General features: G+C 34.8%; 1 protein-coding gene across 1 annotated transcript in view; it reads right to left on the bottom strand.

Annotated features, from left to right (window-relative positions):
* Positions 1 to 13,635, bottom strand: part of LOC134280029 (ubiquitin carboxyl-terminal hydrolase 4-like) — a 140,287-nt gene that overhangs the window by 23,586 nt on the left and 103,066 nt on the right. Inside the window, exon 11 of the mRNA XM_062762458.1 lies at positions 12,561 to 12,664. Coding sequence (XP_062618442.1) covers positions 12,561 to 12,664 — 104 coding nt within the window. The remainder of the gene's footprint in view (positions 1 to 12,560; positions 12,665 to 13,635) is intronic.

Genomic DNA, 13,635 nt, shown 5'->3' with positions numbered 1-13,635 from the left:
TCACGAATAAGGCCATTCATGAACATTCAAAAATTAAATTAGTTTATGTATTATTTTGAAAAAATTACCAGTAGATCTATAAATTTACAACATTGTACAATTTTTTCAGGACAGTTTTAGGCGCGACTATCTTTTCTAAATATGTAAATACGCAAATTTATTTTTGTTTTGCTTTATCGTATGAATTTTTTTATCGACAAACACACAGAATAGACATCACGTCTTTGAAGCCCTATTTGACGTAATTACGTTTATGTCATGAAGGTCCCTTTTCGCTTGATGCAACTCATTTTTTTTTCACTGAATAACAAGTGGTCCGTTATCAGCTGGGTAATCACATGATTTACAGTATTACCCCCGTTTCGAAAATTTGCTTGTATTTGCAATTAAATAGCTCACTTGTGACTAAAACATGGAGAACAAAAGATTTTTAATGCACTGAAAAGTCACACAGAACAAACACCTATTAAATGTAAAATGCCAATAATTTTCCCCTATGATTCTTTACAGAATAAAATGCAGTATATTTTCTCATGAACTACATTACATATGTACCACGAATAAGCATGAATATCTCCATTGTTACATCATAATACTGCACTTGTCGTCAAAAAATATAGTGCACACTGTTTCCTTTAAAAATGACAGTTGAATGGCGTAAAATTATGACAAGTCATCAGAAAAAAAATGTGAATATAAGAAATGAATTTAATTTTTGAAGATTCGTGAGGTATATGAACTATGATGCTTCACGCCGGCATATTTATCATGAAGTGCGTTAGCGCTTCATGATAAATATGCCGGCGTGAAGTGTCGTAGTTCATAACCTCATGAATCGTCAAAAATTAAATTCATTTCTTAAATGTTTGCTTTTTGTGTTTTTTTCTTCAGAAATTCAACAACGCTTTCCGACAATCAAACATGGCTATTCGCTAGGCCGATGGATGCTCTCCAACTTATACAGGCAAAGGATACCACTTGAAAGTGGGTGGGTCCTAATCAACCAATTAAAAGGCTTGTTTTATAAAATGAAATCCTGGATTCAAATTGTTCAATTGTCAAATCCAACAGTGTCATCACTCAAGGCAATGCTATTTCGGCTGAAGTGTAAAACTTTCAAGCGAGATTTGCGATAAAAGCCAACAATTTGTTCCTAAATATTGGAACTCTCAATAATTTAAATATTTGAATGACAACTGTTCTAAATTTTGTATTTAATTCTAACTGGTTAATTCAGAAATTAGAACATGTCAATAGTTTCATTGTCTCGTAATAGCACATAGTATGCCAGGAAATATGGGGAGGGGGTTGGTCCTTCATTATTTTATGAAGATGTTTATTGCTATTAATCTAAGTTTTGATAAATGACCGGTCCATCCCGACCTTCACTTTTAGTTAACCAATAACCCAGAACCCCCCACCCCTGCCCACACACACACACCCCCTCACCCTCACATATGTGCATTAAAAATGTTTTTGTGAACGGAAATTTTCTTTTTTTTATGACAAAGTGTTTCTGGAAATTTTAGTTTTGGGCATTCAATTATATTTTTTGTCCCCTTACAATCAAAGTCAGATATATTTTTTCCACATCTTGAAAAAGGGTAAAATGTAATTAAAAATTTTAATTTTCAAGTCCGGTATTCATGTGTGTCTTGATAAAATGGAAAATATCATCTCTGTATTAAAACTATCGAAAATTGTAACTTATGTTGCAAAGAAGAGGCCTTTTGGTAACATTTCTTTTACTTGAATCCCCTTCACCCATGGATACTTTGTGGCAAGTTTGGTTGAAATTGGCCCCGTGGTTCTTGAGAAGAAGATGAAAATGTGGAAAGTTTACAACAACGACGACGACAACGACAACAACGACAGAAAACGGACAAATTTTGATCAGAAAAGCTCACTTGAGCCTTCGGCTCAGGTGAGCTAATAATATATAGTTGTAGATTGTTGAGATAAACATTTTTGCTTCTGTAATGTATAACAAAATACTGACTGCTAAAGAGTTATCGATTGAAGACTTTTGGCCCCTCTTGGCTTTTTGTTCAACAACTATTCAGAGATTCTTTTTCATTTTCGTGATATTTGCAAAAGAAATATTTAGTGGCCAACTCTTCAACTCCTTAATGGGGATATTTAGTGAAAATGAAAAGTTGCATATTGTTTACAACATTATTTTGAACATCTTTTGTTCAATATTACTTACAGTCCCTGAAACGTTCTACTTTCCCACCTGAACGGTGAACAAACCCTGAACGAACGGTGAACGAACGCAGAGCGAATGGTGAGTGAACGATGTGGGAATGCTGAACGCAACTTGGTGAACGATGTATGAATGGTGAACGGTGAGTGAACGCAGAACGTGGACGGAGCCGAACGCGAGCGAAAAGTGAATGGTTAACAAACGGTGAACGCAAGAGGAATGATTTATTCGGTATGCCTCCGATCTTTTCCTTGCATTAAAATTATTCTACTGTTCTATAATTCTAATTTCAGGTGCTAAGATATAAATAAACAATAGATAAATAAATAATAAAAACAATTTTTTTTCTGCACATATGTTTTAAATCGATATTTTAATAACACGATTTTAATTGCCGTAAAACGTGTATTTGTTACCGAACGCGTGTAGTATGAATATAAAATTAATCTACTTATATAGAATATGCTTATTCTTTTAACTAATAAAATAATGTGGTCTGTAGAAGATAAAACTACTACTTCTAGAATGAATTAATTACATTGTACCCGGTTGAAACAACCATACATGTATTTCTGTGCCAAGGCGATTCTGAGTAAAATAACGGATTTTTTTATAGATTTTCAAATGTCTGTTGACGTATTGCATAAATACACTCGTATTTTAAAATTCTAATGCAAAATATTAAAAATTTATGTGTCAATTCTATACTTTTATGATGATTATTTTAGCTAACTTCTACATGTATCTGTAGATATTTCCCGGCTGTGATTATACTCGTGGGCAAGATGATGGAAAGAGGCAATCAAATTATTTTAATAGATTAAATTTTCAAAACTAAATAAGTAATGTGCTGTCATACATTTTATTGAACAGAGAAATGTACGAGAGAGAGAGATACCCCCTTCATTCTCAGATATACCGGTATGTTGTATCAAATAAAAATTCTTATTATTTTTTCTACATGTGTAAATATTCCAAGCAGTAAAAGTAATCAATTTTTAAAGATTAACAAATCCATTTGACAGTATTCGTTGGCTTTTATTTTTTATCTTCAAGTTCACATGGTTCACAGGAAGTCCACATGCTTGTCTTGTCAATCAAAATCATTCGACACAGTGGAGGAGTGGAAATCTCGTTTCACCGAACATGCCGAAGGCAAAGAGTCACTAAGTATTTCCAAAAAGTTTTAATATTTTTTCCTATCATTTCTAAATCTGATTTTCGCATTTCTGCAGAAAAAATAAATAAATAATGGGAATATATACTTGGAAGGATGAAGTCTGAATTTGAATTTGAAACAAGTGAGCTTTTCTGATCACATTTTGTCCGTCGTCCGTCCGTCCGTCTGTCTGTCCGTCTGTAAACTTTTGACATTTTTGACTTCTTCTCAAGAACCACTAGGCCAATTTTGACCAAACTTGGTACAAAGCATCCTTGGGTGAAGGGGAATTTAAATTGTTAAAATAAAGGGCCAAGTCCCCTCACAAGGGGAGATAATCAAGAAAATACAAAAATAGGGTGGTGTAATTAGAAAATCTTCTTCTCAAGATCCACTGGGCAAGAAAAGCTGAAACTTACGTAGAAGCATCCTAGGGTAGTGTAGATTCTAAATTGTAAAAATCATGACCCCCAGGGGAAGGGCGGGGCCACAATGGGGAATCAAAGTTTTACATAGAAATATAGAGGAAAAATCTTTGAAAATCTTCTTCTCAAGAATCACTGGGCCAGAAAAGCTGAAACTTATGTGAAAGCATTCTGGGGTAGCGTAGATTCTAAATTGTTCAAATCATGACCCCCGGGGGAAGGGCAGGGCAACAATGGGGAATCAAAGTTTTACATAGAAATATATGGGAAAAATCTTTGAAAATCTTCTTCTCAAGAATCACTGGGCCAGAAAAGCTGAAACTTATGTGAAAGCATTCTGGGGTAGCGTAGATTCTAAATTGTTCAAATCATGACCCCCGGGGGAATGGCGGGGCAACAATGGGGAATCAAAGTTTTACATAGAAATATATGGGAAAAATCTTTGAAAATATTCTTCTAAAGAACCAGTGGGCCAGAAAAGATGAATCTTATGTGGAAGCATCCTGGAGTAGCGTAGATTTTAAATTGTTCAAATCATGACCCCCGGGGGAAGGGCGGGGCCACAATGGGGATTCAAAGTTTTACATAGAAATATAGAGGAAAAATCTTTGAAAATCTTCTCAAGAACCACTGGGCGAGAAAAGCTGAAACTTATGTGGAAGCATTCTGGAATAGCGTAGATTCTAAATTGTAAAAATCATGACCCCTGGGGGAAGGACGGGGCCACAATTGGGAATCAAAGTTTTACATAGAAATATATAGGAAAAATCTTTGAAAATCTTCTACTCGAGAACCACTGGGCCAGAAAAGCTGAAACTTATGTGGAAGCATCCTGGGGTAGTGTAGATTCTAAATTGTTCAAATCATGACCCCCGGGGGAAGGGCGGGGCCACAAAGGGGAATCAAAGTTTTATGTAGAAATATAGAGGAAAAACCTTTGAAAATCTTCTCAAAAATTACTAGGCCAGAAAAGCTGAAACTTATGTGGAAGCATCGTGGGGTAGTGTAGATTCTAAATTGTTCAAATCATGACCCCTGGGGGAAGGGCGGGGCCACAATTGGGAATCAAAGTTTTACATAGAAATATATAGGAAAAATCTTTGAAAATCTTCTTCTCAAGAACGACTGGGCCAGAAAAGCTGAAACTTATGTGCACATGGAAGGATCCTGGGGTAGTGTAGATTTCAAAATGTCTAAATTATGATCAGTGGGGTTAGGGTGGGGAAGCATTATGTATTACAAGGGGGAAATCTGGTAAAGAACAGATTGGTCAAAGCTTCTCAGGTGAGCGATGTGGCCTATGGGTCTTTTGTCTAAAATTTAAAATCACACTATCAATTTAATTAGCTCTAAAGATGTTTAATTAACTGAATATATGCAGTACTGTTCATAATTCTCAGACCTACATGTAGTTCTTACATGTATATGTTTTGGTACGTTTTTTTTTTTAAAAATACCTGGTGAAAATATTAATTTTTTTTGTATATTCTTGTCTTGTAAAAGACTTGGATTATTATCCATCCATTAACGATTTGTCATCTTTTACATTACAACAAAATGTTATAGTAGATATTTTTTGCAATGAAATAATTCTTCTTCAAACATGATATCTTAGTTATTTAATTTAAAAACGTGTAAATCCTTACCATCAAAAAGATAAGTCCTTTCACTCCAGAGTTCCGAATGACAATGAAGACTGAACAATAAGTAAACAGTGAACATAAAGTAAACGTTACAAAGAGCAAACGGAGAACGTTTTGTGAACGGTGAACGCGAGTGCAGTTGAACGGTGAACACAAAACTGTGAACGGAGAGCAAACGATAAACGCAAGCTGAACAAACAGTGAGCGAACGGAAAATGGGAAAGTAGAACGTTTCAGGGACTGTATCAAAATATTTCCCAATTTCTAGATATAAACATCAAAGATATAGCATTCTGGCCCCTTGTGGCCCCTAATATTATGTACATAGAACATAAAAATCATTATATATAGTTGTAGGTTGTTCATATGAACAATTTTGATTCAGTAATGTATACAGAATTATTTATTGTTAAAGAGTTATTCAATAAAGACTTTTTGCCCCTCTTGGCCCTTAATGTGATGAGTCAGCACTTTTTCATTGACATCACTTTAAGGTCTTGTCATTATGCAGAAATATTGTTCAATACGTCTTAACAAAATATTTATACTTCAAAAGATATGACACAAAATGTCTAGAAAATTCACTAATGATCATGTCCTAAATTTCGACCCCTACCGGTTTTCCATTCTAGGCACTTCTGGAAGATTTGAAGTATAGGTGCACAACTACAACGTGTCGACTATTATCACTGAAAATTACAACACTCTCGCTTTTTTTTCGTTTTTGAGCTTTTATGACAAAATGGTCACTAAAATTCGATTAAAGGGTGATAACTTCTGACCGGAATTGAATTTTGAAAAACTAAAAAAAAATGTATCAGGTTTAGAACGTGATACATCATCCCTGTAAATTTCTTATAAATCCATCCAAGCATCTCTGAGTAATCGTCTGCACAAAATTTAGACCGAGAAAAATAATAATAATAGTGAAAAAGAAACAATAGAATAATCGGAGGCTCTTCCGTTGGAGACGAAAGACCCTATTAAAAGAGAAAAAGAAACAACAGAAAAATAGAAGGGTCTTCCGCTGAAGACCAAGTAAAAAGCACATCTACACATTGTGTCCTAAATATTTGCAAAGTTGGACGAAATTGTGTGCAGTGATTTAAAAGGAGTTGTGTTGACAAACTGTTCATCTCTATATTCAAGATATGGCCAAAAATCTAAGTGTAAAAGTGCAGAAATTCCCGGAAAAAATAAAGGAATCGAAATTTCTTGGTAATATGCACATCTACACATTGTGTCCTAAATATCTGCAAAGTTTGATGAAATTGTGTACAGTGTTTTATGAGGAGTTGCGCTGGCAAACTGTTCATCTCTATACAGTAAAACTCGTTTAGTACGAACACAGATATAGTGAATTCACGGATATAGCGAAGTTTTTCTGGGTCCCCGGCAAAATTCTTAACAAATCCTTGTAAAATTTTATGGTTATAACGAACTCTGATATACCAAATTAACGGATATAGCGAACTGATTTTGAGTCCCGTTGAAGTTAAATATAATGAAATTTACATCTTTTATAACGAACTTTCAAAGATCTCAAAATTTGATAAAGTGAACTGACTTTAATTTCTTCATGGAATTTTTTATATAATCCAATTCACAATAAAACCTTAGTTATCGAAGGTATGTTTTGTAATATTAGCTTCCAAACATACATATTTGGTAGTAATACTTGAAGGAAAACATGCATAATGCGAATTCGCTTTATATGGTTTTACGAAATCGTTATACGGATATAACGAATTATGGATATAGTGAATTAAATTCACAGGTCCCTAGGACTTCGCTATAACGGAGTTTTACTGTATTCAACATATAGCCAAAAATTTAAGTGTTAAAGTGCAGAAATTCCTGGAAAAATAAAGGAATCAAAATTTTATGGTAAAATGCACATCTACACATTGTGTCCTAAATATTTGCAAAGTTGGATGAAATTGTGTGCAGTGGTTTATGAGGATTTGTGCCGACAAACTGTTCACCTCTCTATTCAAGAGATGGCCAAAAATCTAAGTGTAAAAGTGCAGAAATTCCCAGAAAAAATTAGGGAATCAGAATTTCCTGGTAATGTGCACATCTACACATTATGTCCTAAATATCTGCAAAGTTTGATGAAATTGACTGACATTCTGACTGACTGACTGACGGGTCAAAAACATTATACCTCACACAACTTGTAGCATGGGGTATAAATACAATGTTTCAGTTGTAAATCGCTTTGGAATTGGTGGAATATAAGCATATTTGTTGTTTTTTGTAAATAAACATATGATTTAATGACTACAGAAAGAAGGTCATGGTGACATATTTATTGGTTGTCACAATCTGAGGATTCAAGATGCATCAACTGACAAAGTTGACAACAGGTTAAAATTGGTGTCATACATTATTTTGAAACTAGCAAAGACCCAGACAAGAGGCTCAGGGCCCTTGAATCGCTCCTCTGATAAATTGTACAACCTATCACTTCTGTTTGAAGCCTGTAAAATAGTATTTAGATTAAGCCTTGAAATTCAACAAGAGGCTCATGGGCCTAATAGGTCCCTGAGCATTATGCAACAACTTTCTAACAATTGAATTTGGTTCATGTTTTAAACCAGAGGCCATGACATTCACAATTTTGAAAGAGGCACCATTGCTCATCAAAACTATACACTTAGCATCTTTAATTTGGTTACTTAATACCCAAAGGGAGAACCCCTGACCCTACATCCACACATTTCATAATGTTAGAAAAGGCATCCTTTTTCATCATAAATGTTTGATTTAATATCAAGGAGCAGATTTCAAAGCATTAATTCATTTTCAGTATATAATTAGAGACATCCCTCCATCTATGGTACACCTTAACCAGGGTGGCCTGAAATTTACAATTCTGAAAGAATGGTCCTTGCTCATCATAACTATGTATGTAGATACACAGATTGTTTAATACCTAGGAAGAGAGGATTTTTCAGGAAGAGAAAGGGATTTTCAAAGATTTAATGCATTTTCAATCATTAATCAATAGAACCCCACCCTAACACCCAAACACACCCTGGAGCAATAAAATTCACAATTGTAGAAGAGGTGCTCATCCTTATCATTACTATGTATGTAATTGCAGTTAGTTTGCTTTTAAATACACAGGAACAGAGAAGATTTTCAAAGAATTAGTGCATGTTCACTACGTAATCAATAGAGCCACAACAAAACCCCTGACCATGGGACGATGAAATTAACAATTCTAGAAGAGGCAACAATCCTCATCATGTATGTACATTTAGTTATTGCCTGACGTCACGGCGTCAGGCAGTATAAGGATTGATATTTCCAAGATCCGAAAATATGCGACCATATCTAAAGAGCTAGATTTTGTACAAGCTGATTTACATTGGAATTATTTACCTGCATTTTAAAAGAAACAGTTTTCAGAAAAAAGAAAGATATTACTGATGCGAAATACTGCAGTGTTTACTTCCTTTAATCTTTTTGCATGGAACAGATTATTCCATATGATTTGCCGTTTCAACATGTCCGTATATCCTTTTTTCTGCATTTCTATACTACTGGATCAGTCCATTTATATTCTACGAAAGGGGTGAATCGCTCTTTTCGCGCCAAATGTCACTAGTAAGCTATCTTCGCGCCTTTTCCTTGGATTGTTCTATTGTATGAATGGGTGTGCTAACTTCCGTGGTTTACCCTTTTAACTTCCATCTAATGCTTCAGAAATTCTATCTACAACTTTTAAACCATTCTTTAAAACAACACATCGTATACATCAGTATACATGGTATATGGACATGTAACACTAAAGAAATAATGTTTCTAATTTGGTTACCGATCCCGCGGTTGGTTTATTCCATAAATGGACGAGTCCAATAATAATAAACAACGCAGTTCAAGCCATCGTCTCCAGATGCATGATCTATTATATGTCTTGGTTCAGATGCACACGATAAATAAAACATAGGTAATCAGAGATTACAGAGCTCACCTCAACGAATGTTGTCTTTAAGTAAGGCAAAGTCACACAATAACCCAACAAAAAGTGCAGAATTTATGCAATTTTGATCTGATACTTTGGAATAGACCTATATAAAAACTTCAAACTAGTTCTTTGTCACAAAAATGTGATTAAAATCCAGCATCTGTAGCAAGTTTGAGAGTTTTCATCCCTTGATGCATCATTTGGGCAAGTTTGGTTTATATAAGCCATATAGTTTCTTGGTAATAGAACTGCACCCATAACTTTTACCTGGTACATTATCTGAAAGATGTATGTTGAATTCAGCATCTAGAGCAAATCCATTAGTGTGCATCCTAAGATGTATCATCCATGCAAGTTTGAACAACATAGGGCTAATAGTTACTTAGAAATGAAACTTGCATGAAAATTTAACCTCTTCACTCATCCAAAAAAATGTAGGTCAGATTCAGCATCCGAAGCAAGCCTGGTAGAATGCAACCTTAGATGTATCGTCCATACAAGTTTGGTCATTATAGGGCTCATAGTATCTTGGAAATGAAACCTGTACCAAAAACTTTAACCTAATCACTCAACTGGAAAATGTACGTTACATTCAGCATCTGAGGCAGGCCTGGTAATACGCATCCTTAGATGTATCATCCATGCAAGTTTGGTCAACATAGGGCTTATAGTTACTTGGAGATGAAACCTGCACCAAAAACATTGACTTGTTCACTCAACCGGAAAATGTAGCTCAGATTCAGCATCCGAAGCAAGTCTTGTAGTGTACATCTTTAGATGTATCATCCATGCAAGTTTGGTCAACATAGGGCTTATAGTTACTTGGAGATGAAACCTGCACCAAAAACATTAACCTGTTCACTCAACCTGAAAATATAGGTCAGATTCAGCATCCGAAGCAAGCCTGGTAATGTGCATTCTTAGATGTATCATACATGCAAGTTTGGTCAACATAGGGCTTATGGTTACTTGGAGATAAGACCTGCACCAAAAACATTAACCTGTTCACTCAACTAGAAAATGTAGGTCAGATTCAGCATCCGAAGCAAGTCTGGTAGTGTACATCTTTAGATGTATCATCCATGCAAGTTTGGTCCAAGCAGGGCTTATAGTTACTTGGAGATAAGACCTGCACCAAAAACATTTACCTGTTCACTCAACCTGAAAATGTAGCTCAGATTCAGCATCCGAAGCAAGTCTTGTAGTGTACATCTTTAGATGTATCATCCATGCAAGTTTGGTCAACATAGGGCTTATAGTTACTTGGAGATGAAACCTGCACCAAAAACATTAACCTGTTCACTCAACCGGAAAATGTAGGTCAGATTCAGCATCCGAAGCAAGTCTGGTAGTGTACATCCTTAGATGTATCATCCATGCAAGTTTGGTCAACATAGGGCTTATATAGTTACTCGAAAATGAGACCTACACCAAAAACTGCACCAAAAATGTTAACCTGCTCCAAAAACATTAACCTGGTCATTCCTTTGCTGAAATTGCAGCATCTGAAACTTTGACTGGTACAATGAAACACATTAGAAACATCTTCCATGCATGTCTAATCAATATAGGACATAGAAGTACTTAAAAAGAAAACTGCTCCAAAAAAATTAACCTTAACCCGGGACGCCGACGCCGAGGGTATTACATAAGCTTCCCCAACTTCGTTGAGGTGAGCTAAAAAGTAGTGAATAATCTTGGATATTTCTTTCTACAAAGCCTAACTATTGATTTTACTTATTTCACTCTCAATATATCATGTATTATATGATAGTGTCATCACCCTCCCCTTTTAAGAAAAAAAATAATGAACACACATTACTACTGTTTACTTCAGAGGAGAAAATACACTCCAACAAAATGTGTTTTTAATTATATCCATCTTTTACAATGTTCACAATGCGTGATTTGATAACAGATTTTATAATAGGTGTTACAATGTAGCTTGAAATCAATTTATTTCCAAGGGCAGATCACTCCACTTGCAGACCCCCCCCCCCCTTTCAACTACAAAGTTCTTTAGTATGCAGTGTAGAGATGATTCTTCTACAATTTCAGTAAAATCAAGATTTCATTACATAAGGTTCTCAAAATATAAAGTTAGGATATTTTTTTAAACCCACAAAGTATTGCTCAAAAGGGTTATCATTCTTCATGCAGATAAATTGATGGATTTAGTCAGGCAAGCTTTTTAAAAAGCTGTTACTTGGTTTGTTTAATACCAATGAGCAGAGAAGAAGATTCTCAAAGAATTAATGCATTTTCAATATTATTATAAGAGCCCCCCCCCCCCCCCATGAAATTCACAGTTTTGGAAGAGGCAGCCTTATTCAACATAACTATGTAGTTGGTTCATTTAATGCCCAGGAGCAGAAAAGAAGATTCAAATAAATAATGTATTTTCACTATATAATCTATTTAGCCCCATCCTAGCACTAGAACCCCTGACCATGGGGCCATGAATTTCACAATTTTGATAGAGGACTCAATGCTGATTACTATTATGCCAATCGTTTGACTGTTTGATGTCAGGAGTAAAGAAGAAGATGTTTGAAGATTTAATTAATTTTAGTGGTTTTGGTCCCAAGTCTTAGGCCCCAGGTGGGGCAGAGACCATGAATTCACAATTTTTGTGGTGCTTTAATAGGTGCTTTATGCCAAAATTGGTTATCGTAGATAATGATATCAAAAATAACATATGCCTATTTATTTATGGTGAGGTAAGTTCAAGGTAAATAAATGTATAAGAGGTTTGATAAATGTATCTTGAATAATAATACATGTAGTTTCTTTGAAACTGAGCTAAACCAAAAGTATGGAATATGAACATGATCAACAACCATTACTTTTTTATGCCCTAGCCATATTCTTCGGGGTAGGGGTTGATAAAAATGCACACTATTCAATGCTTAGGGTAATGTATGTGAACTTCTTCTGGATAATGTAAGAAATGTTTTTGAAAAAAACATTCCTAAGGTATTATAATTTCTGCTTAATGCTAAGTTGTTGCAATTTTGGATGCATACATGTGTCTTAATATAAGAAAAGCCAAAAAAAAGTTAACAGAAAATAAAAATTTTCAAATTGAATGACTGACTTAAGGGGTATTACGTTAGATCTCCCCTCATTTCATGATTGAGTCGCAACTTACAATGTCCTCCACCCAGACCTCCATAGTGGTTACTAACAGCTATCAGATCATATGTTGCAGGTCCATGGTAAGGATTTATTATATATTTCCTCAGATTAAGTCCTCTGAAAAAGATGAGCATCAATTAATGATTGGACATTTAAATTTAAAGAAGTTCAGTTCATCAATCATGCTAAAACTAGCTAATAAAGAAATTTGATAGAAATTAATCCCAGTTACAAAGAAGTTATATCTTCTCCCATTGCTAAGATCATAGCACTCTCTTTGAAGTGCTCTTTAAAGTCAATTTTGGTTGAATGGAGCTAGTTATAACAAGGCCCAAGGGCCTTAACCCTTTCAACACTGTAGACCGATACATCGGTCTGATAAAATTTTGTCTTGGAACACGGTAGACCGATGTATCGGTCTGAGACACTAAACTGAAAGTCAAACGTTTATTCTTAGAAATAGAAAGTGTTCTCTGCGCAAAATCTTTCGCTATGAATTATGGGTAGAATGATGTAAACATCCGTTAACAAAAATGGCGGCCCACATGGCGAAAACTACGATAAAATAAGGAAAATTAGATGATTAGTAATGAAAACGAAGAAAAAAGCAAAATGGCGGTAAACGACGAAATGTCCGATCTTTCTGGCGATGAAAGATTTAATAAAATCAGGGAATTAGACATTATAAATGTTTCTAGACAACAAATACATGAGTTATTAACAATGTTGTGAAATTTTGTCGGAGAAAGATGACTTGGAATCGGAATATCAAGGCTCCTAAACAGAGGATGTTTTCCACGCGCCAGACTTCTTCCGATGTTCTGAAACACCCCGTTTTATTTATTGATAATTATGGACTTGCTTTTTGATAAATTCTGACATATTGCATATCATTTTACTCGGAAATAATTTCTCTTTTAAACGATGGTAAGAACATAATTGATTTTGAAACTTCATAGCAGCAAATTTATTAAATTATTGCATAAGATCCGTTCTAAAATGTAATTATGAAATTTATTAGTGTTTTTGACTTGATAAATAATTTTGTATATACATAAAATTTATATCTTTTAAAAGAGAAATGCCTC

The sequence above is a fragment of the Saccostrea cucullata genome, unplaced genomic scaffold (assembly GCF_032062105.1).
Source record: "Saccostrea cucullata isolate Sc308-1 unplaced genomic scaffold, CSIRO_AGI_Scuc_v1 ctg1725, whole genome shotgun sequence".
Taxonomy (NCBI): Eukaryota; Metazoa; Mollusca; class Bivalvia; order Ostreida; family Ostreidae; genus Saccostrea; species Saccostrea cuccullata.
The sequence above is the reverse complement of the archived record's forward strand: the minus strand, read 5'-3'. Positions and strand labels throughout refer to the sequence as shown.